Source organism: Vulpes vulpes, chromosome 3 (genome assembly GCF_048418805.1).
Source record: "Vulpes vulpes isolate BD-2025 chromosome 3, VulVul3, whole genome shotgun sequence".
Classification (NCBI taxonomy): Eukaryota; Metazoa; Chordata; class Mammalia; order Carnivora; family Canidae; genus Vulpes; species Vulpes vulpes.
The window spans coordinates 113,899,599-113,927,070 of NC_132782.1; the positions used below are offsets into that span (position 1 = coordinate 113,899,599).

General features: G+C 64.4%; 4 protein-coding genes across 35 annotated transcripts in view; 1 reads left to right on the plus strand and 3 right to left on the minus strand.

The window, feature by feature from the left end:
* The window catches only part of TSC2 (TSC complex subunit 2), a 33,807-nt gene extending 32,688 nt beyond the window's left edge, over window positions 1–1,119 (minus strand). For 12 of the 28 annotated variants that reach the window (XR_012000666.1, XM_072754049.1, XM_072754041.1 and 9 more), the window contains exons 1-2: window positions 941–1,100; window positions 606–771 (exon numbers count right to left, since the gene is read on the minus strand). Coding sequence is in view for 23 of the 28 variants with exons in the window: in XM_072754049.1 (XP_072610150.1) it covers window positions 606–743 (138 nt within the window). In the remaining 5 variants the exon portion in view is untranslated. Of the gene's footprint in view, window positions 1–605; window positions 893–926 lie in introns of those variants that run through there. The other 16 variants (XR_012000667.1, XR_012000665.1, XR_012000664.1 and 13 more) reach the window with 7 other exon arrangements.
* A 76-nt stretch (window positions 1,120–1,195) lies between these two features.
* On the plus strand, window positions 1,196–6,556 carry NTHL1 (nth like DNA glycosylase 1). Of its 3 annotated transcripts, none has more exons than XM_025984900.2 (6): window positions 1,196–1,337; window positions 2,225–2,463; window positions 3,179–3,349; window positions 4,179–4,338; window positions 6,149–6,269; window positions 6,341–6,556. In XM_025984900.2, the coding sequence occupies exons 1-6, from the start codon at window positions 1,199–1,201 to the stop codon at window positions 6,489–6,491; spliced, it is 981 nt and encodes a 326-aa protein (XP_025840685.1). In that variant the 5' UTR covers window positions 1,196–1,198; the 3' UTR covers window positions 6,492–6,556. The 3 variants fall into 3 exon arrangements, with proteins under 3 accessions (XP_025840685.1, XP_025840686.1, XP_072610160.1); XM_025984901.2 differs by having other exon boundaries at window positions 6,164–6,269; XM_072754059.1 differs by having other exon boundaries at window positions 2,228–2,463.
* A 554-nt stretch (window positions 6,557–7,110) lies between these two features.
* NHERF2 (NHERF family PDZ scaffold protein 2) lies at window positions 7,111–18,152 on the minus strand. Of its 3 annotated transcripts, XM_072754060.1 has the most exons (7): window positions 17,816–18,152; window positions 15,199–15,399; window positions 10,128–10,307; window positions 9,008–9,161; window positions 8,891–8,934; window positions 8,375–8,437; window positions 7,111–8,161 (listed from the first exon to the last, which is right to left on the minus strand). In XM_072754060.1, the coding sequence occupies exons 1-7, from the start codon at window positions 18,026–18,028 to the stop codon at window positions 8,003–8,005; spliced, it is 1,014 nt and encodes a 337-aa protein (XP_072610161.1). In that variant the 5' UTR covers window positions 18,029–18,152; the 3' UTR covers window positions 7,111–8,002. The 3 variants fall into 3 exon arrangements, with proteins under 3 accessions (XP_072610161.1, XP_025840580.2, XP_072610162.1); XM_025984795.2 differs by lacking the exons at window positions 15,199–15,399; window positions 17,816–18,152 and adding an exon at window positions 12,592–15,060; XM_072754061.1 differs by lacking the exons at window positions 15,199–15,399; window positions 17,816–18,152 and adding an exon at window positions 10,964–12,135.
* Window positions 18,153–23,004: 4,852 nt separating this feature from the next.
* On the minus strand, window positions 23,005–26,639 carry NPW (neuropeptide W). Its single transcript, XM_072751302.1, has 3 exons — window positions 26,628–26,639; window positions 23,399–23,967; window positions 23,005–23,200 (listed from the first exon to the last, which is right to left on the minus strand). The coding sequence occupies exons 1-3, from the start codon at window positions 26,637–26,639 to the stop codon at window positions 23,116–23,118; spliced, it is 666 nt and encodes a 221-aa protein (XP_072607403.1). The 3' UTR covers window positions 23,005–23,115.
* Window positions 26,640–27,472: the final 833 nt, after the last annotated feature.

Genomic DNA, 27,472 nt, shown 5'->3' on the forward strand with positions numbered 1-27,472 from the left:
CCTGAGACACGCTGATCTACTTTCCATCTCTGTGGATTTACCTATTGTGGACATTTCATAGAAATAGAATCACACGTTACGTGGGGGCTTTTGCGCCTGGCTCCTTTTGCTTAGCACGTTTTCAGCGTTCATCCACATTCCGGCACGTGTCAATACTTCATTCCTTTCCTTTTTTGCCAAACAATGCTCCACGGTGCGGACGTGATCACGTGTCATCTGTTCACCAGCTGATGAACGTTTTGGTTGTTTCCCAACAGGAAACTTTACGAGCGCAGACACAGCGTGTATGAGACACAGGTGCCGGGATGCGGGAGAGGGGATCAAACACACGCCAGAAAACGGAGCCCTGCGAGTGCCAGGAGCTCAGGTTACGGTTAACACCTGGCAACACCTGGCCATAGCCCTAATCACCTGTGCAAACGACTGCAACGCTTAGGCCACCTGGTCAAGTAGGTCTCCCTGCATCGACAGCTGGGTACGAGCTCACGCGTGCTGGACCAGGTCCTCATCGTCCTGCCTTCCTGATCCTCGGAAGGATAGGCGGACAGGCTTCCCCAGCCCCGCGCCAGCCGCATGCCAGCCAACCTGCCCGGCAGCTCACTCACTCTCAGGATGTCCGCCGTGATGATGAACTCGGTCTGCTTGCCCTCTGCTGACCTGGGGTTTGGCCTCGGTGTTCCCAGTCCCAACAGAATCCTGAACTTCTCCTTCAGGCCTGAGTCTTTGCTCGTAGGCTTGGCCATGGTGGGCAGGGACGCGGCGAGGCCGCCTCTGCGCAGAGGAAACAGGCAGAGGTCTCAGGGGCAGCGCCCCCGAAGCCGGGTCTGCGCGCACGCCCCGCCCGGGGCCCTGAGGGCCTGGAGCACCGCCGGCGGCCCGGCAGCAGCGGGCCCGGGAGGGGCGGGGACCCGGGCGGCCCCTCGCACCCGCTCCGCCTTACAGCCCAGGTGGCTCGCGGCTCCAGGCTCGGGCGGCAGTGGGTGCGGCCGAAGGCCCCGGCCGCCACTGACACCGCGGGGTCCACCCCCGCGCCGCCGCCGGAAGCTCGATCCGCACTTCCGGCGGCGGGCCGGGGCCGAGGGTCGCCGCCGGGCTTGCTGGGAGTCGTAGTTCCGGGCTGCTCTCCGGCGGAAAGGCAGGGGGCCGGAGGGGGCGGGGCGAGAGTCGGGTCACGTGGCGGGGCCGCGGGGGCCGCCGGATGTGTAGTCCTCGGGACTCTGGCTTGAGCCTGGCCGCCGTGAGGATGATGACCCGGAGCCGGAGCGGGGGGCCGGGGGCCGCACCGCGGCGGGGTGGGGAGGAGGCGGCCCCGCTCCAGAGGCGGGAGGCGGCTGCAGGTACCCTCGCGCCCGGATCGGGGCATGGGGAGAGGCGACGGAAGGAGCCTGCCGGGGCCGGTGGCTGGGAATCCGAGTCGCCCCCACGTGGGGCTCTGGCTCCCACCCTGCCCCCTGTGCCCAGGACGCAGGGGCAGGGGTCGGTCCACACGGACCGCGTCCCAGTACCCGCCCGGGGATGCTGCACTCGTGCCAGACTTCTGGGTGCAGACCAGCCTTGCTCTCTTGGCTGCTTCCTGCGGGATGGGGGGCCTGGTGCCCAGTCCTCGCCCCCGCTTGAGGGATCTCCGCGGGGCGGTGGGGGGGGGGGGGGTACCGGGAAAGGGCGCGCCGTTCTGTGTATTGTGCAGGCGTGAAGGACCTGGCTGTACAGGACAGGGGGGGCGGTAGCCAGACCCACAGGGCCCCTGCACCCTGTCCTTCAGGACACCGGAGGGGGACTCCTTAGGCACCCAACCAACCCTAGCCCAGGACACAGCTCCATCCTGAGGGAAGCAGAGCAAGGGGAATAAGCAAATGGCAGCGCCCGCTGGGTAGGCAGGAGCCCTGAGGCTGGGATGAGTTTGGAGTTCGTCGGAAGTACAAGAAGTCAAAGAGGAGTTTTAAACAGACGTGACACAATCTGATTTGGGCGGTAGGACTTGCTGTCTGGCACCGTGTGGGAGCTAGATGGGGGAGGCACCCCTTCCTCCTGTTGGTAGAGTCTGTCCTGTGCCGACTCGGTCAGGAGGGCAGTGGCATCAGGAAAGCTGACCTGCCCCCGAAGCACCCACAGCTGTAGCAAATGATGGATGGTCATTGAATGGATGATGAAGGGAGAGAGCAGGCAGGGCAGCACCCACCCCCACCCCCACCTGTGGCCCCTGCTGAATGGCATATTTTTGCAGAAGGAAAGAAAAGCCCTAGCCTTGCAAAGCATCAGCGGAAGACACAAAAACTGAAGGTGGCCTACGAAGCCCCAGGTCACGAGAAAGGAGAGAGCCACAAAGCCCTGGAGGCACTAGGCTGGGAGCCCCGGGACTGGCGGCAGCAGCTGGAGAATATCCGCACCATGAGGAGTGGGAAGGACGCCCCCGTGGACTGGCTGGGGGTTGAGCACTGCCATGACCCCAGCGCACCCCCGAAGGTAGGCAGGGGCCGCACCTGCCTGGTGACTCCCTTCTGGACCAGACACATGCCTCCTCTGAGGCCTCTGGCTGCGCACAGCCTGACCCGTGGCAGCCCTTGGCTGGCACCCGAAAGGAAGGCAGGCAGCTTGTCGAGGGGAAGCGCCTGAGGCCCCGAGCAGGGAGCAGCATCACCTGCTCAGCAGGGCAAGACTGCCTGCAGCTTGGGGTTTCGTGCTCTGCCTTCTGCCAGCAGAGTCCTGACACACCAGGAGTCTTCGTAATGTTTCCTGAGAGAGAGAGAGCTCCTTACACTTCACTGGCTTGGAGCATGGTCTTTAGACCAACTTGATCCTAATCCCAACCCCACTAGCTGGGACCTGAGTGCACGGACTTCTTTGGGCTTCAGTTTGTGTGTAAGATGTGGCTTTATCCACGGCGCCACAGCAATCACGGTGGGAGGCGTTGGTTGTCAAGCATGGCGATGATACATTTACGTCTTCAGGTGATCTTTGTAAGGCAGGTACTGTTATCATCCCCATGTTATGTAGGGAAAAAAAGCAAAACAAGCCCAGGCTGGATGCCTTACACAGTGCGTTGGCCAGAATGGCTGGGAGGCTGTCGTGTGTTGGCCAGGGTCATGGGTAGAGGTGGTCTAGGGTTTGGCTAGGGCCTGGCCCACACTGAGCTACCTAGGACCTGTCACTGCCCTGGTTCCGGTCACTGTGCCAACAGGTGCAGAGGTACCAGGTGCTACTGTCACTGATGCTCTCCAGCCAAACCAAAGACCAGGTGACAGCAGGCGCCATGCAGCGGCTGCGCGCTCGCGGCCTGACGGTGGACAGCATCCTACAGACAGACGACGCCACGCTGGGCTCGCTCATCTACCCCGTAGGCTTCTGGAGGGTGAGCCCACTGACCTGGGAAAGATGTCAGGAGGCTGATGGGAGGCCATGGGGTACAGGAGGCCAGGGGTGCCTCTTAGGCCACAGGGACCCGGATGTGAGCTCCCAGTGGAGCCCCCTGCCCCTCTGGCCAGCACACGGGGCCAGGACCATTGGGCCTCCCTCCTTGGCCTTTCCTGTTCGCAGCCCACCCCTTCCTTCCTCCACCTCCCCACCCGGCTGACTGGCGCTTCCCTTCCCCCCTGAGGCTGCCCACCGCCTTTCCCTTTGTTTACTCCGGGCCTCCCTGGAGTGCGTCACCCCCTCCCTCTGGAGCCCCAACGGGCCACAGAGCGCTGGGTGGCGAGTAGGCGGGTCCGCTGAAGGCGGCCAGGCGGGTGCGGCTGCTTCCCCTTGGCACTAGCGTGGGCTGCAGTTTGTCAAATGGGTTTTAAATAGCCCTCTCCGCTTGGGCACGGAGTGGGAACCACCCAGCTGGCCTGGCGGCTGGCGGGGGAGCCCCAGGCTCCAGCCTGCCTTCCTGAAGGTCCAGGTGCTGCTGAGCTCAGCTCCTGGCACGGCTGGCCTCTGGGGGAATGATGGGGCAGGGCACCTGAGCTACACCCCACACACGGGTCACAGGTGCAGGCCCGCATCAGGCCTCCCCAGTCTCTGCTGCCCTCGGCTCACCCCCAACTCCTAGGGAGACAGGGGCACACAGGTGCCCCTGAGTGTGTCGTGAACAGGTGACAGGCAACTCTGGACACCTGTGGGTTTCCCTTGGGACTCACGTCCTCCGGTAGGGCTACACCGTTCACCTCTGGGGCTGACCACCCCTCTCCATCTTTCAGAGCAAGGTAAAGTATATCAAGCAGACCAGTGCCATCCTGCAGCAGCGCTACGGCGGGGACATCCCAGCGTCTGTGGCAGAGCTGGTGGCACTGCCCGGCGTGGGTCCCAAGATGGCACACCTGGCCATGGCGGTGGCCTGGGGCATTGTGTCAGGCATCGGTGAGTGGCGTCCACACTGTTGGAGGGCAGGGCTGGCCACACATCTGTGACCCCAGGTCTGCTCCCCCACAGTTTAGCTCAAAGGGTCAGAAAGATGTTTCCAGCACTGAGGTAGGCCTGGCCCACCCATGGATGAGGGCTAATGGGAGGAGTTCCCATCTGCCGAGCACCTACTGTGCACTGGGCTCTGAGAGAGGCCCTGGGCGTGGACTCAAGGCCTGTGCTGTGCAGGAAGAAAGATGTTGAGCAAATAACTGCTTACCTGTGAGGTAGAAGCGTTCGTGCGGGGGCGGGGTGGGGGGGTCATGCATGGCAGTGTCAGAGCTGAAGAGTAAGGGCGGGCTGGCCAGGCTAAGAGGCAGAAGTGCCACCCAGGCGGGAGGAACAGCGTCTGCAAAGCCAGCAGGTGGGAAAAAGAGCCAGTAGAAGAAGTCTCAAAAATGAGCATAGGCTGGTGGGGGAGACAGTAAAGGCAGGGGAACCCCAAGAGAGGAGGAGCTGGGGGGAGCCCCTTCCGGAATCTGTTTCCTGACCGTGGTGGTGTCTCTGAAGATGGACCCTGGATCAGGGGGGCTGCTTCATCAGACCTTTGCTCAGAGTTGAGCTTCCGCGGCCACGCAGCGGCAGGCCCGGCCAGCGCAGAGACCAGGGCCTGAGCCACAGCCTCTGCGCCCACCTGGTGCTCCTGCTGCTGGCGCTGCAAGAGGGCAGAGACTCCCCAGCACTTCCCCCGCTCCTAAAGCCTCTGCTCCCTGGGGTGGGGACCCTTCGTGTGGGCAGGGGGCAGCCAGGGGCTGAGGGCCCCGCTGTGAAGCCGGGCTGGAACCCAGCGGCCCCGGAGACCGCGGTGAGCCTGGTAGGGGCCTGGACAGAGCTTGCCCTCCCCTCCCCCACCCGCAGCCGCCAGCCTCTTGCCAGCCTCTCAGCGTGGATACTTGAGCTTATCTGGTGGCTGTCCTCAGCTGCCCGAGGCCTGAGTCCCAGGAGGGGTCTGGAAGGTCTGTGGGGGAAGGGCCCACAGCCCCGGGAACAGGACTTTGGCAGCAGCAGACACACAGGAGGGGAGTCCGAATGTCCCCCTTTCTGGATGTCTGCAGGCGCTCAGTTAGCAGCCCAGGGCTATAGCCACAGCAGCCAGTGTCAGCACTGCCATCCCGTCCCAGCCGAGTGACCGAGAGGCAAGGTGCTTGCTCTCTGAGCTTCGGCCTCCAGGCTAGGAACATATGCAGGGCGGGCAGAGCCTTCCTGAAGCTGCCCGCGGGAGCCTCCCGGTGTGGGGAGGCCCTGGGCCGGGCCTCTGGGTGGCAGGACAGAGCTGAGGCTTGGTAACCACTGTGGGCCCCCCACCCCGTGTCCCCAGGGCACCCTCAGTCAGTGTCTGGGGAGGGAGCAGGTTCAGGACTCCCTCTCTCTTCTGGTGGAGGCCCCCGTGAGCAGGTGCCAGGCCGAACCCTGGGGTGGCCGGCCCAGGGGAGCTGGGACCCTGCCCCCACTAGGTGACAGCTGCAGCTGGCCGGCCCATCCTCCCTGTGCTGTCCCTGACCATGCGGCGGTCGGTGCAGTGACCTCAAGGTGGCCCGCTGGACCCAGCCCTGAGCACCCGGCCTGGCACAGCCGGCACCTGGGCCGGGAGCTGCCGCTGCTGCCTACCCCCCAGCTGCAGGACCCGAGGCCTCTGGCTCAGCTGCTGCCCCGCTCTCTGCAGTTCGGGGCCCTCTGGAAGCCCGGGGGTGGGAGGAGGGGACCCTGGGCCTGGGCTCGGGGCTGTGGGCAGGGAGCCACCCGGTAAGTGCACCCCGTGATGACCCAGCGCCGCCTCCACCAGCGGTGGACACACATGTGCACAGAATCGCCAACAGACTCAGGTGGACCAGGACCATGACCACGTCCCCAGAGAAGACGCGCGCTGCCCTGGAGGAGTGGCTGCCCCGGTACGACAGGGTGGGGGCTGGCGGGGCTCCCCTCTGTGTCCCTCCCTCACTGACCTCCCTGCCCTTCACAGGGAGCTGTGGGGGGAGATCAACGGACTGTTGGTGGGCTTCGGCCAGCAGACATGTCTGCCCGTGCGCCCTCGCTGCGGGGCCTGCCTCAACCGCAGCCTGTGCCCCGCTGCACGGAGCCCAGAGCCCCTGACGCCCGCGCCTGCCCCCTGATGCCCGCGCCTGCCCCCGCCGGGGAGCCGCAGCCTGTCTATAATAAACCCTGGGTGTTGTTCACATTGGGGTCTGGCTGAGTCTTCCCTGGGGCGCGGGGCAGGCCGGGAGCACGTGCGTGACTGCGTGTGGCCCTGTGCTCATGTGAATGGGGCTGCCTGGGAGCCCAGGCTGGGGACGTGACCCTGTGGGCCAGGGGTGGGGGTGGCGGGCATGCGGGAGTCTGGGACGGAGCTGGACCGTGGGAGCCAGCTGCAGCCAGCTGTTAGGAAGGCTGCTCGAGACCTGGGCGGCTGGCTGGGAACCCAGATGGACACCCCCTCCTGCACCCTGAGGGCTCTCGGCGCCAGGAGGCCCCACCCTGAGGCCACAGAGCCACCTGGCCTCCAGTGCAACACCATTAGCCCCAGGCTGGGCGCCCCAGGGCGTGAGACCTGCCCTGTGTGTCCCCTCGGGTGGAGGCGGGAAGGGGGGTGCAGAGGGAGAGCAGAGCTGAGGGGTCAGGCCAGCCCCCTGGATGGAGTGGGATGGGGCTCTGCTTCCAGCGGCTTCTGCCTCCCTGCCCAGACCACGGGTCCCCCCACCACGAGGGCTCAGGAAGGGCAGAGGCAGCCAGGGGTCTGAGGAAGGCCTGTTTATTCAGAGGGCGCGCATGCGCTATGGCTTACAGGGCAGACAGCAGTTGTCAGTGGGGTCAGGGCCAGGAAGAGAGAATGGGTGCGGTCCCCTGGGGGGCAGGCTCTCCCACGCCACACTCCCCCTGCCTGGGGACTAGAGGCCGGCCAGAGGCCCCCACCCCCACCCCCCGTCTTCAGGCAACCCAGGGCCTCCATCCTCGGCCCCTCCAGCCCAGACCACCAGTTCAGCAGGGACGTGGGGGCCTGCCAGGGGCCCCCCTACAGCAGGGAGGAGGCCGAGGGGCAGCTCCTCCAGCCACAGCAGGCCTCCCCCGGAGCCCCCACAACCACAGCCTGGCTCCTCTGTTTCTGTCCCTGGAAGTGCCCAGGGCTCCCACTTGGGACGGCTGCTGCTGAGGGGTGGGGAGGAAATGGTTTGCAGAGAAAGGTTTGTTTTATTGCAATTACTTAGGCGTCCTACGGGGGTGGAGGTGGGGGCAGGACTCTGGTATTAAGTGGAAACATGTGTGGAGCTGGAGCTCTTTTTTTTTTTTTTTTTTTTTTTTTCTTGTTTTTGGAAGAAAAGCAAAAACACAAATTCCTTTAAGTCAGCAGCCTGGGCAGAGCGGCAAGGGCCGGGCCCACGGTCACCACTGCCTCTCCCTGTCCGTCTCTAGCCTCGGGGCCCCCTCTCCCCCATCCAGCACCCCGCAGGTGGGGGGGTGCGGGACAGGGCTCACGGGGGGGGCACGCTGGCTCCTGGTGGTGCTGGGACCAGCACAGCGTCCGGGGGTGAGGAGGCCCCCTCCGACCCACAGAGGCGTGGGGACCCGCAGGCTGGGCCCAGGGCCGAGCGGGGGAGGCCGGGTCACCGGCAAACAGGCAGGGAGGGGCTCAGAAGTTGCTGAAGATCTCGCGCTTCCGGTTCCAGTCCATCTGTGGCGCCCGCTTGTTGACCCGGGTGGCTCTCGCCTTCTCCTTGGCTTCGGCCGCTGTGGGGCTCAGATGGAGGCCGCTCTCCTGAAAGGGGTCACGCTTCCAGGTGTTGCTGTCCTGGGGGCAGGCAGAGTGGGCAGGCGGCCAGCGTGAGCCTGGGAGGCAGCTCTCCGCAGAGGCCGGGTGGTGGGGCTGGGGCAGCAGGCCCGGGGCTTCCTGGAGGCGGTGACCCCACTGCCCAGGCTGCCAGCCGCACAAACACCCACCCCGGCCTCTTCCCACCCTCCCCCATGTGTGGGCACCGCAGTGAGGTGGGCGGGCACTCGCTACCTCAGTGTCCTTGTCTAAGCCAGGCAGATCACTTCGGGATGAACACGCTGAGCCACCGTTCAGCTAGGAAAGCAAGGACACGGTGTGGCTGCAGGGCCCGTGCCCGGGAGCTGCCGGTGCCCACGCAGACGCGCTCGTGCACACACATCAGAGCCGCATTCATTCTTCTGTCTGGCAGTAGGCACCGAGCCTGGGCAGGAGCCGCGGGTGCTGCCGAGGGCGGGAAGCCTGCCCCTGGCCTGCTCACTACGGAATCACCCCCATGAGCATCACCTGGGGTGAAGCCGGGGCCGCCTCCCGAGGAGTGACGCAGCATGACTGCAGCTCACCGGCCAGCAGCCTCGTGGGGTGGGAGTGGGGCTGACCCAGGCAGGACCCGGAGTGGCTGGCAGGACTGGGTCTCGCTGTCACACCCACACATGGAGATCTTGAGGTGGGGGCACGAGCAGGTCTGGGGATCCCTAGAGGGGTCCCAACAGGCTCCTGAGTCCACCCTGTCCATTCCCACCCTCTCACCTGGGCAGGGCTGGTCCCATTGGTGACTGGTGATGGCAGTGGACCTGTGGGGACAGTGTGTCAGTGGCTGGCCAGCCCCCCATGCCACCTCATCCCCAGCCCCAGGCGGCAGCCCACCTTCCACATGCTCCTCAGTAGGTGTGACCCGTAGCCGCTTGAAGTGCTCATCCGTTTCGGGGTCCACCACCAGCAGCCGGGCCTCGTCCTCCTGTGCCTTGATGCTGGCGACCACCTCTGAGTGGCGCAGCCCCTCCACATTCTGCCCATTCACCTGCCAGCAGCAGCGTGAGGTCAACCCGGCCCGAGGTCAGGCCCCCGCGGGCCCCTCGAGCCACCCAGCCAGGTGTGGCATCAAATATTCATCAATGTTGTCACCAGCCGTGGCAAGAAGAGGAATGCCAGCTCAAGTTCCCAGCATCTCTCCCCAGCAAGGACCTCACTGCCCAGAAATACCCGGGGCACACGGGCCAGACACACACATGTAGGGACACGGGCCCAGACACACACCCGGGGCACACAGGCCAGACACACACATGGAGGGACACGGGCCCAGACACACACCCGGGGGGGCACAAGAGCCCAGACACACACCCCAGGGCACACGAGGCCAGACACACACCCCAGCGGCACACGGGCCAGACACACACATGGAGGGACACGGGCTCAGACACACACCTGGGGCACATGGGCCAGACACATACCCGGGGCACACGAGCCCAGACACATACCCCAGGGGCACACAGGCCAGACACACACCCGGGGGCACACGAGCCAGACACACACATGGAGGGACACGGGCCCAGACACACACCCCAGGGCACAAGGGCCAGACACACACCCCAGGGGCACACAAGCCAGATACACACATGGAGGGACATGGGCCCAGACACACACATGGAGGGACACAGACCCAGACACACACCCGGGGCACACGGACCAGACACACAGGGGCACACGGGCCAGACACACGCCCCAGGGCACACAGGCCAGACACACACCCTGGGGGCACACAAGCCAGACACACACATGGAGGGACAAGGCCCAGACACACACCCGGGGCGACACGGGTCCAGACACACACCCCAGGGGCACACAAGCCAGATACACACAAGGAGGGACATGGGCCCAGACACACCCTGGGGGCACACGAGCCAGACACACACATGGAGGGACACGGGCCCAGACACACACACCTCGCTTGGGGCCCCCAGCACCCCAAAGCCTCCACAACAGGTACCTCGATGAGTCTGTCCTGGGCGCGGAGGCCAGAGTGAGCGGCAGGCGAGCCTGGGTCCACAGAGCGGATGTACTGTCCCGGCCGGGACTTGTCACTGTGCAGGTTGAACCCGTAACCTTGGGGGCCCTTTCTCAGGTGGCAGAGCCGAGGGCGTAGCTCCCTGGGGGGCCCACCGACATCCTGCAGGCGCATGAGACCAGGCTCAGCACTGATCTCCAGCCCCCAGGCCTCCCCCACCCCGCCCCCCATCTGCAGCTGCAGTGGACGCAAGCCGGAGGGAACCCTAATTCCAGGCTCAACATCCCCCCGCCGGGCAGCCCCAGCTCACAGGACAAACACTCTGTACCCATGCCTGGGTGCCCCCCTTAGGCCGCCTGTGCCGGAGCTCCAGCTGCAGGTTCCGGAGCAAAGCCTCACTCTCCAAACCCAAAACCAACTTGAGGTGGGACCAGGGGCTTGACAGGGGTGCTGACAGGATCCTCTCAAGGGCAGCGCTGAGCACAGGCCGGGGTCCTAGGGGCAGCCAGGCGTCCTGGGCCCACTGGCCCTGCGGGGGCACCCCTCACCACCTCCCTCCCCCGAGTGTGAGGCTGACGTTTGTTTTTTCTCCCAGTGGCCTCCATTGGGCTGGTGGCAGCGGGCTGTGTTTGCTTTCACATTCCAGAGCAAGCTGGAGCCACCCCCACCCGCACAGGGCCCAGCGGCGGGGCGCACAGGCTGGAGCCCAGCGAGGAGGCCACGGGTGTGCCCTGCCTCCACCCTCCCTGCCAGAGCACAGAGGCCCCCACGCCCCAAGCGTCCCCCCATCCACAGGCCAGGGCCTCGCCTTGCTTTACCTCTGGCATCCTGCAGCGGGGCTCTGGGGCAGGGGCCGGCGGGCAGGGGCCAGGCCCCGGGCCCCCTCCCAGCCGCAGCCCGGGCGGTGAACAGAGCGCCCAGCAGCCGCAGAGCGGGTGCTCAGTTACATGGGGCGGTGGCTGGAGGCGGGCGGCGGCGGCTCGGGTTGCCCGGGCTGCTGGGGACGCGGGGGTGCGTGCAGGTGAGCGTGTGTGGCATGGGGGTGCTCCTGAGGCCCTCCCTCCCCCCACCCACCTCGCCCTCGCCTTCAGGGAAGGTCTCCGGCACCTGCCCCTCAGCTCCTCAGCTCGGGCCACCCCCTGGCCGCTCCCAGCCGCCCCCCCAAGCTCCATCCACACCCCCAATCTGACCACAAGGGCCCTGGCCCGCTAGCTGGCCTGGCCGGGGACCCAAGCACATCTTTTCTTGCAGGGCCTCCCACTGTCCAGAATGCCCCTCCTCTGGGGTCCCTTCCCTGACCCCCGAAGCCACGCAGACACGCTCTTGGGATCCCCGCCACAGGCCCCCACCCAGCCCCGTAAGCCCAGGAACTCAGGGGACAGGGCTCCTGCCCCTCAGTATCCCCGGGGTTCGGCAACATGGGCTGAACGGATGGGTGTGAGACCCCCAAAGTTCTCCCCCCACCCCATAGAGACTCATCCCCTCTCCCCGACACTCCTGGGGGCCCAGGCTTGGGGCCCCACTCCCCGCCCTGAGGTGCCTCTCGGATATAGGCTGTCAGAGCAGGGATCATCGGCGGACAAGTCCCGGTCGGCAGAGGTGCGTGGGCACAGACACCAGACTCCAAACGTACGCTCACAAACACGCTACATGGCAACACGCGGAGACACACGCGTTGGAGAGGACAGCGCCCTGGCGCTGAGTTGTCCAGACTCTTCTCACGCCCTCCACAATGACCTCTTAGGCGGGTCTCTCAAGGCCCCCAAACAGGAAGCAGGACTGCGGGAGTATCTGGGGAGGCCGTGAGGCCAGGCTGAAGTCACATCCGGGTTTGGGACCATCCCGGCCATCCCCCTGCCTCAACCCAGTCCGGCCGCAGCTCCCGCAGCTCAGCACAGAGGCCAGGAGGCTTCTCTGCTGAAAATTCCTCTCCTGCTGATCAGCATCCAAGGAGCACCGTCCCTGGCACCAGATGCTCACCTCGAGAGACTAAGACGTGGGGGGGGGGGGGGGGGGGGGGGCCGGGCAGCGTGGAGAGGCCCAGAGCAGCAGTGGGTCAGGAGGGGGCGCACACAGGCCCAGCGCATTGCTCACATTCCTCGCTCCCTGCTCTGGCTCGGAGCACTTCCTGCCACCTCCCAGCCAGGCCCTCAGGCTCCCACAGGCTCCCAGCCGGGCAGCCCAGAGCTGGACAAGCCCTGGTCTCACAGCTGAACCCTTGACCAGACAAAGAAGCTGGCATGGGGGTACCCGGGGAGCCGGGCTGTGCCCCCCAGATGGTGACTCACCAGCCCTGGCAGAGAAAGGCCCCCATTGTTGCTCAGGGTCCAGCCTGCTTTCAACAGGGTCACTGGGGTGTCCCAAATCCCCTCTCCTGACCCTGGGGACATGGGCTAAGCCAGCTGCTGGGGTCCTCATTGCCCACACTGCCCCCACCCAGCCTGACCTGCACAAGTGCCCAGGATGGTCTCTGTGGAGGGGCTCCTGGGGCCGGGGCCGGCGTTGTGGCATCCCCAGAGCGGGCCATGGGACACACGAAAGAAGTGGCAGGCAAGGAGTGTCCAGCTGGAGTGGCCTGAAGTCTCCGGCCAGCCCTGGCCACCACCCCATTTATCTACCTCCCACTGTGGCCCCGGCTCCCTAGGGATGGGTGGGGACGGGGGGCTGAGTCACTTTGGGGAGCAGGGTGGTGGCTGAGTCCCCCTCCCCTGCTCAGGCCCCGGCTAGGCACCCCCCTACTGGCTAGGTTTCAGTCCCAAGAAAGGAAGGAAGGAAGCTGCTGGAAGGCCCTGCCCTGCTCCCAGGACCCGGGGCTGGGGAGACAGAGAGGCGAGGGAGGGGCACGGGAGGGGACCACGGTACCAGAACACAAGACAGTCCTGCTGGGGCTTCCAGAGCCCTCGGGCAGCTACAGGCCCGTATTCCAGGTGGTCACCCCTGCAGGACTCTCACTCACTCCCTCATCAGGCCCCACGGGCCTCTAGGACAGGGGTGGGGGCCCAGGTTCTGGCACCACATCACGGCCCTGGCGTGGCAAGCTGCCCCGTCTGCTTAGGGGCTGTCCCCTACCGTCACTGTCAGGACCAGCTGCATTGCAGCTGCAGCCTCCCCAGCCTGGTCTGGCCTGGGGCTGAGTCACCACTGATGAGGACCCTACAGCACCTCGATGGGAGGGGCTGGCCGGCATATCAGCGGTGTCCCCAGCCCCACCTCCCACATCCCAGCTGGGACAGAGGAGAATGAGCCCAGAGGACACATGGGCCCTGACTCCCGGCTTGGCCCTTACTTCCCACGGGGCCCTGCATCCCACACCAAAGCAAACCCCATGCCCCCCACCTGGTGGTCCTGCCCCTGCAGCTCTGCTAGAGCACGGCCCCCCAGCAGGCACCACCCTCCCAGGCACTCCGACGGCCAGTCCCTTCTGTGGAGCTCGGCTGAGGCCTGGCTCTTCCTTCTGACCCTCTGAGCCCAGCCAATGGGACATGGGGTCCCTAGCCAGGAGGGAGGGGGTAGATCCCGTCCCCTGGGCCTCCCCAGACCTTCTGGAGTCCCTGTCCCCAGGTCAGCCCCTACCACAGAGCCCCTGCCAGTCGGGCCCCACTTTGTTCCTCTAAAAATACGCCCAGAGGAAGCCCCCTCCTAAGGCTTCCTGCGGCTCCCAGAGCCTGAAATAGCAGAGGGGGAAGGTCCCACCCCAGGACAAGGTGCCTGAGCACCCCACCCTCCAGATAAGCCCCGAGGGCGGATTTTTCCACAGGAAGGTGAACTCAGCGTTTGTGTCTAAATCAATGGACAAAAAGCCTAGGGGGGAAGGGCACTTCCTCCAGGAGCTAAGACGCCTGCGAAGGAGCAGGGCTCTACGCCGGAGCCCAAGCACCTCAGCCCAGCACCACCTTGGAGCCACACAGCTGACCCGATGCTCCCCACTCGGGCCCTAGCCACTCCAAGGGGCTTTCGGGCCCAGAGAACACGTCCTGAGGCTTCATGCCCAGGCCAGCGCCCAGGATGCCATCCCACCTGAAATACCACCTGCCCCCAGGGCAGTCCCCAGAGCGCGCTCCCAGGCTTCAGCTCTCACGCCGGCACTGGCGTTGGGCCAGTGGTTCTGAGGGGGATCCGGGGAAACCCCTGGGATGGAATCCTTCAAAGAGAGGCTTCAAGAGAACCGAACAACCGGGCGCCGAGGGGTTTGGTTGAGTGCCCGACTCTCGGTTTCAACTCAGGTCACGATCTCGTGGGTAATGAGACCGAGCCCCACACCAAGCCTCCCCACAACGAACCCCAAGTCAGGCTCCACGCCCAGAGGGGAGTCTGCTTGGGGACTGTCTCCCCCTGCCCCTCCCAGTGCTCGAGCACATTCTCTCTCTCTCTAATAAAATAAGTAAATCTTTAAAAAAAAGAGGGTGCAGAACAAGCTCTTCCTGTTGGCCTCCTGCAAGTAGGAAGTCCTGCTACCCAGAAGTGGGTAGAGTAGCACGCACACACATACACACACACGTACACGTTTATTCCAGCTCTCCGGCCTAGGGTGGATGCAGGAAGGGAGAAGTACCCCAAGCTGAGGACCCAGCTGAGTGTCCCGGCCACCCCCCACCACGCACTGCGCACAGCGAGGGACCAGTCCTATCTCCCAAGGATAAGCAGGCTCCTCAGACAGACCAACACCTGCCCCTGCACAATCCGTCCCGGGAGGTCCCAGCAGACCCCTCCCACTTCCCTCAGCCCCGGTGGGCCTCCTCCAAGTGCCTTCTCCTAGGCCAAGCGCCCTCTCCTAGGCCCAGCAGCTCTCACGGGCTTTCTGGGGAGAAGGGAGGGGGATTGGGCCAGGACCAGAGCCGGGCTGCCCTGAGTCCATCTGGCTTAGAACACCAGCTGAGGGTCGGAAGAGTGGCCCCAAGTAGCCAAGAGGGTAGTCACCAGAGGCCCTGTGAGGCAGAAGAGATGGAGACAGAGACTTCTGGAGGTTACCAGAGCAAGAGACTGCCTGCCCCCAAGAGGCGGGCACGGAGGTTCCGGGAGAAGCCAGGGTGTCCCTCTGCGCAGCCTGCCGTACCTTCTGGCCCGCCTCGGAGCTGAGGTTGCTTGCACGTGCCCAGTCCGGCTTCGGCTCCCAGGGGTCGTGGGTGGGCGGAAGCCCTCGCTGGGCCATCTCCTCTGTGCAGGTCAGCTGCCGCCGGCGGAGCTCCTCGTCTGTCTCTTTGTCCACCACCAGCAGCCGAGTCTGGCCTTCCACAGCCTTGATTCTCTGCACAACCTGGGCCAGGCAGGTGGGGAAGGGGGCAGGTCAGCCGTCAGCACTCGGGGCAGCACATGGACAGTGGCACTGCCCAGGCCTGGCCCAGGATCGCGGGCAGGCAGTTGGCCTACCAGGGGTGGGCGGCTGGACCGAGAGGCCCGCGGGCCCCGCCCCCCACCCCCAGGGCTGCGGCCGCTCCCTCCCTCTTCACCCAGGGCTCCTGACACAGGGTGGCAAGGGCTACAGGGTCACTGCAGGGACTGGCCTCAGTCCAGGGTCTTGTCCGGGAGGGGCCGGGAGGCTGAGGGAGGCAGCTGGTCTGGAAGATGGTGTGCGGCCAAGCCTCGGGTTCTCAGCGTGTGAGTGTGTGTGCACATGGGCATGTGCGTGCGTGTGCGCACGGCCGTGTGTGCTGCGTGCAGCCATCTGTGTCGGGGTCTGTGTCTCAGTCTGGGTGAGGGAGCGAGGGGTCTCTCTAGGTCCCAGTCTGGGTGTGGCTGCACTCCCTGCCGTTCTTCTCCGTCATCAAGTGTGGATGTCTAAACCCCTGCCTCCGGGTCTCCCGTTTGCCTCTAGACCACGAACACCTGTGCCCGGTTCCTGTGGCGCGGCACCTGCTCAGGCACCACACACGACCTGGTGAGCAGGGTCCAGACTGGCAAAGGGAGGCCACCTGTGGGACAAGTGTGGCCTTGGGGTCATCTGCCTGTCTGTGCCGGGTCTGTGAAGTCTCTAGAGCACGTGGCTGACCATGGAGCACGCATGTCAGGGTGCACCCTGCAGGGAGGAGCAGCCGTGCCCACTGGGCATTGGGGTAGGAAGGACAAGACCCCCGCCCCCACCACGTCTTGGGGGAGGGTGGAGAGGGCCCCCATCAGCCGCTCGGCAGAAGCTGTCAACAGATAGGAGAGTGAGAACCAGGCTGTCCTCCCCGTGGCCCTCCCCTGCCCACCCCCTTGGTGAGAGCCAAGGAGGACCCCAGCTCCCTGCTGCTTCCTGGCTGTGGGACCCAGGCTAGACACCTGATATCTGAAAGTATCAGTTTCCTCATCTGTAAAATGGGAGCTGGAACTCCTGGACTAGGAGGCAAAGGTGCCAGCGCCCACCTCCTCCCTCCTGAGACAGTGGGGCTCTGTGTGTTAAACCAGCACCCGGGGTCCTGGGAGAAACAGGTGCTCCCGGGGTAAGAGTGGCTGTGACCATTAAACTAAGGCCAGGTGCCACTCTGCCAGCCCCTCCCTGTGGTCAGTCAAGCCAACACCTCCGGCCCACACCCCACCCTCCTTTAGCAAACAGCTTTTTCCAGTTGACACTCTAGGTGGAAGACGCAAGGAAGGCGGACAGATGGATAGACAGGGGCCGCAGGGGTGGAAGCAGGAGAGCAGCTGCCGGTCCGGCCAAGAACCGGTTTACGGGTCTCTAGGTCCCAGGGCTAGCCACGCAGACAGGCCACAGGCTCATGGGGGCTGGGGAGGACACAGAGATCCCTGAGCATAAAGGGTGGGGGGAGGCTGGACTCAAGCCACTGGGAGATAGACAGTCCCCAGGGAGCAGAACCTGCAGCGCAGACCCTGCCCTCCCTCTGCAAGAGGAAGGGGACCGTGGCAGTGGCCCCTGCAGGGCCAGGCAGCCTCCAAGGGGAGCAATGTGCTGCCCCCAGCAGTGACTCTGAGACACCCAGCCAGCGTCAGCCAGGACACACATTAGCACATAGGCCTGCCAACACACATTGGTGACTACACGTAGGCAGGCATGCACACACACACACACACACACAGGCATGCAGACCTGTATATTCACACACACACACACACACACACACACACACACACAGTCCAGCACACATACAGAGCCTCGCTCACACGCACCCATCCCCACATGCAGATCTGTCCGCACACGTGCACACACCCAGGGGTACGAACCTATATATTCACACGCACAGTCCAGCCCCTGCACACATGAGCACGCACACACATTCCCTGACACGGGCACCTACAGGTGTGCCCTTACGGTGATGCCCCTCAGGGACACCCCGGCAGATGCGTGCAGGCGAAGGGGACCCCCATGGAGACTTTACACACCCGTACCCAGCTGGGGACACAAGCACGTGTGTACGCTCACGGGAAAGCAACCAGGGCCGCCAAGGCACGGAGACACCCCCCACCTCCCCAAGGCGCCTGCCGCCTCCGCTCCGCGCACACGGAGGCCTGGGCAGGACTGAGTGCCAGGGCCCAGACAGGAGCCGCAGTGCGGGCCCTCCCGCCGGGCTGCCCTGCGCTGCGGAGCCAGCCGCCCGGGGGGGGGGGGGGGGGGGGGGGCGACGGAGGAGGCCCGGCCGCCGCCCCCCGCGCAGCCCCCGCCGCCCCCGAGGAGCCCCGCGCCCCCGCCGCGCGCCGAGGCCCGCGCGCAGGGGCTGCCCCGGGAGGGCACCCACCTGGTGGTGCGTCTCGCCCTCCACGTTGACGCCGTTGACCTCGACCAGCCGGTCCCCCGCGCGCAGCGCAGCCGCCTCGGCCGGCGAGCCGGGCTCCACGCGCCGGATGAACTGGCCGCGGCGGCCCTTCTCGCCGTGCAGGTGGAAGCCGTAGCCGTGCTCCCCGCGCACCAGGCGGCACAGGCGCGGCCGCAGCGGCTCCGGGGCGGCCATGGCGCCGGCGGCCCCCCGGCCCACCGCGGACCGGCCACGGCGCCCACGCCCGCGGGGCCGGCACGGGGCGCGGGGGGCGGCGCGGAGGATCCGGCGGCGCCCTCGGCTGCTCCCGCTCGGCTCCCGTCGCCTCGGGCTCGGGCTCGGGCTCGGGCTCGGCTGCGGCGCCGCCTCCGCGCCGCCCCTTCTCCGCCTCCTCCGCGGGTCCGCCCCCGCCCCGAGGCCCGGCGCGCCCGGCCCTGCCCTCCGCGGCGCCCCGCCAAGCCCGGGGGCGGGGGGGCGGGGGGCGCGGGGCCCAGGGACCCCTCTGCCCCGCCCTGCTCCGGGCAGCCTCCCCGCGCCGCCGCCTTTGCCTCCTAGTCCACCAACATGTATTGAGCACCTACTGTGTGCGGTCGCGAGGCTGGCTCTCGCAGGGGCTGGAGGGAAGGAAAAAATGTCACAGCTCTGCCCAGCACCCTTGGGAACACGCCCTCCCCCCACCACGCAGTCCCCCTATCTGGATCCCTCCTGCACTCAGAGCGGCCCTGGCTCCACACAGTCCCAGGATGCTCCAAGAGACAAAAAGGGGAGTTTGGGAGTTACAAGGTAGCACCCCCATATTCTAGGGGACTCCGCGGCTCTCCCCGGAAGACCGATGGTGCCTATCTGTGCCCGGGTTTATTAAACACAACCCCTCCCCACCACACACGCACACCTCTCTGTGCCAGGGCCCCTCACCTGTGCCCCTGCTCATCCCAGAGATGAAATGTACCCAGGACTTTGGCCTCTGCCCTCTGGCTTGTGATCAATGCTCACAGAAGCTGTTCCCATGAGCTGGGGTGGGGGTGATCCCCCTCTGCCCCTCCCTCCATCCTTCTCCTCCCCTAGCATCTAGCCATGCCCAGCATGAGTCCTCCTTCCCCCAACCCGACAAGAATGGCAGGAGAAAATCTGGTTAAACTCCGTTATGCCTCTGAGTGCACTTTCTCTAGAACATCCCTAGAGTGCTCAGGCCATTTTGCAGATCAAGAAACTGAGCTCTAGGGAGATCCCTGGGTGGCTCTGGGGTTGAGAGCCTGCCTTCAGCTCAGGGCCTGATCCTGGAGACCCAGGATCCAGTCCCACGTAGGGCTCCCTGCATGGAGCCTGCTTCTCCCTCTGCCTGTGTCTCTGCCTCTCCCTCTCTTCTCTGTGTCTCTCATGAATGAATAAATAAAATCTTAAAAAAAAAGAAAGCAAGAAACTGAGCTCTAGAGAGTCAAGGTTCCCCAGTTCCTCATAGGCGCCTCTGTGAGATTCCAAGTCCACACTTTGTTTACCATGGGGCTCTTTCTCAGCCTCAGAAATGGGAAGACAGCTGACCTGTGGTCTCCACCTCAGCCTGCCCAGCCCCATGGGGGCAGAAGCAGGCTCAGCTCAGGTCCCTTCCTTGCTGCTCCTTCTCCCCTCTCCAGTGCCCTCAGTCTGGGTGCCCAGCCCCCGCTGAAGCACTGGGCTCTCCTCTGGGCAGCCTCCTGGGCCGCAGCCCCTTGGGTGTCCCCCCCTGGCTGCTGCCCCTAAAAGCCACTTAGGCCAAGGCTGTATGGCTGCTTCCCCACCCCCCCACCCCCACCTTTACATTCCTGACTGAGGCTGCCATAGGCTCCTGACTAGCTGTCTGTTTGCCTGTCCAGAGGCTGCCTGTCTGGCCTGTGACTGCCTCTCCGGACCCAAGCTGGTGCTGCTGATCCTGGAAGCTGTGAGAATGGGTGTGGCAGTGCGGTCTAACATACCCTACATGGGGCTTCCAGGTTACCCCATAGCAACCAAGACCAGCCAGGCCCTGCCAGGATGAGGGAGTCCAGGGAGGTAGCTGATGGGAGACCCGCAGGCTGGGAATAGAGAAGCTAGGAACCCCCTGCCCAGGAGACCCCCAGGCTGGGGGTAGAGAAGCTAGGAGCCCCTGGTCCTCCAGGTCAGGAGCCTTGGAGATTCCACCCCCCTCCTCTATAGGACAGGCACTCCCAAGATCAGCCTCAGCCAGTCTGTGAAGACCGATGGGAACAGAACAAGGCTGGAGGGAGGGGTAACCGGGGGCATGTGGTCATAGCCAAGGGCCAGGAACACGGCATCAGAGCATAGCAAAGGATGCCCCAAAGTGAAAAGGGAGCTGAAGAAGTACCATAGAAGGTAACAAGAGTAACACAGGCAGCCTGAGACAGTGAGAAGGGGGGTGGGCGACAGCCACAGAATCAGGCAGCTGGGGAGAAGAGCAAGTACATTCCCAAGGGCAAGCGGGAATGGGTGAGAGGGAACTGGGTCAGTGTGGACGAGCAGAGGCCGGGGAAGCTAACCCAGCGGCTGTCCTGCGCAAACTCCCAGGCCTTTCCTGCAGCCTCGGACTGAGATCTGAGTGAGAGGCAGAGAAACAGGCGGAGGGAACAGCATGGACCAGAGCCCAAAAGAGCAGACGGGAAGGTGCTCAGGGGCTGTAAGTCGTTTGGGGCGGCAGGGCAAAGGGCCCCGAGGAGGTGATCAGCGAGGCCAGGTGGCAGGTGACTCCCACCCCCAACCCACCCCCTATGCCCTAGCCCGGCTCCTGCCACCTTGCGACACAGGGGAAGTAGACCTTTCCAGGCTTCCCTCTCCTGGGCTGTCAGAGGGTCCACCTGGGGTGTGAGGCCCGGTGCTCCCTTGGCGGGAGGGGCCCTTTCTCTGAGCTGGGACCCCACCGAGCTGCAGCGCCCGGGCCATGGGCGGAGCCTGGCCTAGGCAGGACTCCGGGTGCAGCAGCGGGGCGGAGGCCTGCTCTCCGACCCCGGGAAGGGTTGGGACCCGTCTGTGGGGTGGAGCCATGAGCTCGACACCCGGGTAATGGCCCGGAGCTTCCCGGGCCGGCGCCGCCTCCCTAATGGGCATTAATGGCCCCACGGGATGACGGGGTCTCGCTTATGGCCTCCTCCGTCAGACTACACCAGGCCTCTCCTCAGAGCCCGAAAGTGGGGCAGGCAGGACCAGCGCGACGGAAACACAGCACGACGCCAGGAGCCAAGAGGCAGAGAGAAGCGGAGCGGCGCGGACCACCGAAGTAGGCGGTGCAGGAACCCGCCCGCCCGCACCGGCCCCGCCCCCGCCCCCGCCCCGCCCCCGCCCCGCCCCCGCCCGCTCCCGGCCGCGGGCGCCGAGGGGGTTGCAGCCCCAGAGAGCAACCGCGCGGCGCCGCCTGCCGGTTTTCGGTGGAATTGGTTCGTCCGGGGGGGCTGGCCCAGACCCCGCCGCTCTGGCGCCGACTTGGATGGGGACTGGGGTGAGGCAGGCGCCCTAGGACTGCCTGCACTGCAGGGGCACAGGGGTTCCGTCAAGCTGGTAGGCGGAGCAGCGGAGCTTCTGCCAAGTCCCTTGTCGTCCCTGCTCTTTCCTTGGACCTGGCACCCACCTCCCTGGACTGGGGTACCACCAGGCCACGTGAAATCTAGCGCCTCACCAAGTGCTCCAGTGCTGGTGACCAAACATATGCCGACCACTTAGCACCCGGCGCTGGTGAGCACTGGGGAAATATCGCTCAAATCCCTGGAAACAGGGATTGGTATGCTTTGGTAAGGGCGGGCCCAGAGCTGGCACGGCCCCGAGGAGGGCATTTCACATGGCCTGGAGTCCTTCTGGGTGGACCATGGGGCTGTTCTGGAATCTGCCCAGAGTTCCTGCAGTCTGTGTGGGGAAGGGCAAGGAGCAATGAGGCTGGGGGGCAGGGCAGCCCTGTGGCCCACCCGAGAGCATGGATTTTGTGCTATTCATGGTGGAGAGTCCTTGAGGTGTTGTGCACTGGAAGTGAGGCTGGGGCACCCATGGTTTGAAAGGCCAAGTTTGGCGGGAAGCAGAAATAGGAATGGACTTGGAATGCAGAGAATGGAATGAGTAACCTGTGGCCACCTGTTCCCTCAGTGCAGAGCCTGGAATCAGAGTCAGTAAATCCAGGGGTCAGTCCGTAAGTATTGGGAGGGCGGAGCAAAAAAGAGCGCCCACATTAGGGGAGAACATAGGGAGAAAGATGCCCCCAGGAGTCGAGCAGGAATTGCTAGTAAGGAGAAATGGGGCTTCTTCCAGAGGCCAAGGAGAACGTGGGGGCTGGTTCCATGTGGGTTATCTGGAAGCTAGCCAGCTCAACAGGCCCGGGGCCACCCCTCCTCCAGTCCTTGCTGGGTGCCCTCATGGAAGACCTTGCCACATGGCCAAGAGAGGGCCCCAAGGAGTCAGAGCCCATGCTGAAGAGGGTCGACCAGGAAGCAGAAGGGTGGAGGGGCCCAGACTCTGTAAGGGGGCCACGTGGAGGGAGGTGCTTATTCACCCCCCGGCAGAGCATATTTACATGGGGGGGGGGCGGTGGAGCCAATAACAAAAAATGCAGAGGTGTTGGGAAGTGGAAGGTTCTCTGAGGAGGCACAGAGCCCTTCCTCCCTAGGAGGAGAGCATGACTTTGAAGAAGGCGGCTTGGGATTCTCACTTCCTCTCCAGAAGCCATAGGCTGAGGGGAAACAGGGATGCAAAGGAGATGGGGTTTGAAATGAATCCTGGGAGATGGGGGAAAGACTGGGTGGGCTGCTGGGTCTTAAGGTCCCCAGCATGGTGAGGGGGCTTTGGCTCAGCTGGTAGGGCATGAGTGCCTGCCTTCTTTCTGGTGGGTGGCAGTGGGACTCAGGGTCTGACTCGCGCCGACCTCGGGTGAGACCTCTCCTGTCCTGTGATCCCCTGGGCCCTGGTCTGATGACCCTGCCCCCCACAGGAGGGGCAACACTGGCAGAGAAGGAGGAAGGGGACCTGCGTCCCAGCAGTGTCTCAGCCTCTGTCCCCACCTTCGGCCACCCCACAAGCTCTTACAGATGGAGATGATTAGGAGGGGGCATCCCCTTGGCAGGGAGAAGGTCCTGGTGCTTGCCAGCGCCTGAGTGCAGCTGCTTGCCCCCTGAAGCTAGGTGCCAAGTGCGCGTTGGAGCGGAACGGCGGCACACACACGCGAGTGCATGAATCAGGCAGCTTTTATTGACCAGCCAGCCAGGCGGGAGCTGAGAGCCCAGGAAGAAGAGACTCTGCCAGGGTCAGAGCAGGGGCGGCGCCAGCAGGGGCTGTGCTCAGGATGGCTCTGGGGAGCGGCGGGGGCCCGCGAAGGCAGTTGGCTCCGCAGACCATGGCTGAGCAGGAGGCACTCGGAAGGCTCTAGAAAGAACAGAGCAGAACCTTAGGGAGAAGGCTGCGCGCCCTCCCCTACACCCCCCACCCCCGCCCTCAGGCTGGAAGGGTGGGAGGCTCCAGGAAAGCCCTTCTGGGCAGGGAGTGGGAGACAGCAAGGTCGTGGGGGGCAGCCCTCTCCGCACGCGCCCACCGCAGCCGGCCGCCCCCTTCCGCGCCCCGTACCTGGCCTGCTTCTCCGGGCTCCGCCGACGGGCGCCCCGCAGCGGCTCCAGTCCGGGCGCGGGCTCGGCGGCGCGCGGGCTCGGGGGCGCACGGGCCGGGAGCGCAGCGCGGGAGAGCCGGCGTCCCGTCTGCAGCAGCTCTGGAAGCCCAGAGGGAAGCAGGAGGGCGCCGCGGGGCCCGGGCGCCGCCGACCCGGCGTCCCCGGCAGACGGCCCACCGAGGGACGCGCCCAGGCCCAGGGTGTAGGGACCCCGGAAGGCCCCGGGGGAGGCCGCGGGGCGCAGCGTTCGGCGCCACAGGTAGGGCGAGCGGCGCAGCCCCACGAGCAAGCCCGCGGCGCGGCCCACGGTGGGGTAGCGGGGACTCGCCACGTGCTTGTACCAGGCGCCCGCGGGCAGCGCCAGCAGCAGCAGCAGCAACAGCCCCGGCGCGAGCGCCCGCCGGCCCGCAGGGCCCCGCGGCCCCGTGCCCCGCGCCAGGGTGCTCGGCTGCCGGCCGCCCGCGGGGCAGGCGGGGTCCAAGCTGCCGGGTGCGCTGCGGAACTGCGGCGTCGGGCCGCCGGAGAGCCACTATAACAGTCGCCGGCTCCGCCCCTGCTCGCCCCCGCGGTACCCGCTGAGCTTCCCAAAGGTAGGAGGAGGGAGGGGGGGAGAAGAGCGGCCCAGGCCCCTGGGGCAGAGGCGTGGGTTAGCCGAGCATCTTCTCTCAGTGGGTGGGCCTTCGCTGCGCCTGGGGCGCCCCTGCTACCCCCCTCCCCCCCGCAGGCCGCTCTGCATCCTCCCCGCCCCCCAAGAAGAACTGTCAGGACACGGGCAGGGGGGTGGGGGGGAGGACACAGGGGCAAGGGGATGCCCCCTTCGCCAGAGCTCTTGCAGGTTGGGCTCCAGCAGAAGAAAGACTGGGAGGCTAGAGGAGCCCTAGTGGGGTCAGAAGAGCTGCATCATTCGAGAAGCCTCTGTATCTCTCTCCTGAGGGCTGCCTCTTGTGCCCCCACACCTTCCTATCCTCTCCCGCCCCAGCAGGTGGGAGCCCACCAAGCCACTTCCGAGCTGCAGCGGGATGCTTGCAGCCACAGGCTGGGCCACATGAGCCCTCCCTGAGATGGTTGGCAGTTCCCCATCACTTCCAGAATAAAAAGGAAGCCCCTCTTCTGACGCCAGCCCTGGCCTGGGCAGGGTAAGGCCCTGTGGTCCTCCAGCCTGCTCTCTGGTTGTGATCCCTCCCCTTCCTGCCCTCACTCAACAACGTGTGATGCTGCCCACGTCTGTGTTTCTGTGCCCAGGAAGTCCTTCCTTCCCAACCCGGCCAGCTCACTACTCACCGTTCAGGGTCTGCCTACGTGGCCCTCGGCCCTCCGTCTGAATAGCCCTCCTGAGGATTCCTCTGTGGCTGGATGGGTTTAACCACCCTATCCAGAGGGCAGAGCCTGACCCCATTCTTGCCTGAGCGCCAGCCCAGGAAGGATGCAACCCTCCCAACAATCAGACCTCACCCCACCCCCAGCAACCACACCACTGATGAAACACTTTCTAGATCCCAGACGCCAGGGATCCTGAAATGTCTCATTTTGACCTCCAAACAACGCCATGAGGTGCCATGCCGATTTTTTTCAAGACTTTATTTTTAAAAATATTTTATTTATTTACTCATGAGAGACATAGAGAGTCAGAGGCACAGGCAGAGGAAGAAGCAGATTCCCTGGGGAGCCCGATGTGGGACTGGATCCCCGGATTTTGGGATCATGACCTGAGATGAAGGCAGATGCTCAACCGCTGAACCACCCACGCATCCTTCAAGATTTTGTTTTTTAAAGTAATCTCTAAAAAAAATAAAAAATAAAAAATAAATAATCTCTATACCCAGCATGGGGCTCGAACTCACAACTCTGAGATCAAGAGTCAGAGAGTAAAGCACAAGGAAAACGGACTTGCCCGGATCACCTGCTGGGTCAGCAGTGGGGTGAGTGAGGTCTGACTAGACACCCCCCGCCCCCAAACGTGACAGCACCAGTTAGGGACCTAACTGCAGTTCCCCAGGGAAACTGGCCCTCACCCTCTGCCTGTCTCTCTAGCAAAAGGGAAGGTGTGATTCTGGGAGTCAAGAGGCTGGGCGTGCCGAGGAGGGGCCCAACTTGGTTGCAAGGAGCCCGGGGTGGGGGGGTGGGGGGGGTGGGGGGGTGGAGGGGCAGTTAGAAGCAGCCGCAGCCCTGCCTACAAAAGGCCTGTGGCAAAGCAGAGGGGTGAGCCCTGAGCCCAGTGCTTGGGGTGGGAATGGGGGGAGGGTGTGCGCCTCAACCTCTCCCTCTGCATTTCTTCACTTGCAAACCAGGAGTGCTGAGAGCCCCTCCTCGGCTTACTGTGAGCACTAATGCAGGTGTGGGGCTTGGCCCCGGGGCTCTGGCTCTTGCTGTTACTGTTCCAGGGGCGGACCAGCCTCCGAAGCTGTCGGTAAAAACGCTCTGAGGGAGGGGTGACCGCGCGGGGACCGGTAGAGAGGGAGCTGCGGGGGTGCACCTGGAGGGGGCCTGGAGGACCACAGGGAACCCGGAGCCGTGTGCGAAGCAGCCTCCCTGGGGGCCCCTTGGCCTGGAGAGCCACCTGGAGTGCACAGTGGGCGGGCAGCGCGGCACAACGCAGGCCACCAGGGTCCCCTGACGCTGCACATTCTTGGAGCTGAGAGTACTTGTGTCCCCTCATCCCCACCCAGCTCAGTGGGGGAGGGCCTGGGCGTCCCCTGGAGGCGGCCCAGTAGGACCACTTGTGGCTCGTGGGCAATGGGGTCTGAGATGGTGGGAACGCCAGGTAGAGCGAGGTACCAGCCTGATGAATCTCCCAATCCCGGTGGTAAAGTCCCCTGTGCAATGCTGCCTCCGTATCTGAAATTTAAATACCCGTCCCGCTCATTTATAGCCCGGAAGCCCAGCAAGGGGCACAAAAGAGGGCTCCCACTGAGATGGAGCTGATGGGGGGGGGGGCTCCTGCCAGGTGACAGTGTGCAGAAAGCCTGTGGGGACAGAGCCCGCGGCTGGGTTGGCGTAGTAAAGCAGACACTAGTCCTGGGAACTCCTGATTTGGGGTACAGAGGACAGCCTCTGTCCCCTGCCCAGCTCTGAGCCCAGGGCCCAGTGACAAAGGCTCCCCACCCTCCCCCGCACAGGGATCTGGACCTGAAGTTCCACAGTGGGAGGGGGTGATGGGCCCCCGAAAGCTGACTCATTTCCGGAACTCACCTCTCCCTTCATCAGGCAACACCCTCCTAGAAACCGGGGACCATGGCTTGGTGCTGTCTGCATGTGGCCTTTCCGCGCACTACACAAGCTGCCCGCCAGCCAGGACCACGCAGGGCCTCAACCCCGGGCTCGGGGCCTGGCCCCACAAGCACTCCATCCTAAAGATGCAGCGATTGAGCAAATCTGTTTTGTTTCTTTTTTTTAATTATTAATTTCTATCAAGGTAATTTACATTATTGGGATCCCTGGGTGGCTCAGTGGTTGAGTGCCTGCCTTTGGCTCAGGGTGTGATCCTGGAGACCCCGGATCAAGTCCCACATCGGGCTCCCTGCATGGAGCCTGCTTCTCCCTCTCCCTGTGTCTCTCATGAATAAGTAAATACAAATTTTTAAAAAAGATAATTTACATTATGAATATAACGCTAGTATAAGGGAGAAAACAAACCTGTCCCTGAACCACCCTCTCACATCCCAGTCCTGCTCTGCATAGGCAACGACTTCCGGCTCCCTCAGCTTCTAGTAGTTAGCCCCTATTTAAAAACCATAAAAATAAAAATAAAAAATAAAAATAAATAAAAACCATAAACTTGGGGATACCTGGGTGGCTCAGTGGTTTAGTGCTTGCCTTCGGCCCAGGGCGTGATCCTGGGGACCCGGGATCGAGTCCCACATCGGGCTCCCTGCACGGAGTCTGCTTCTCCCTCTGCCTGTGTCTCAGCCCCTCTTTCTCTGTGTCTTTCATGAACAAATAAAATCTTAAAAAAAAAAAAAAGTGCTCTGGTTCCGTATGCATACAGCGCGCGCCCACAGCCCAGGTCAAGATAGCCAAGATTTCGGCTCCCAGGG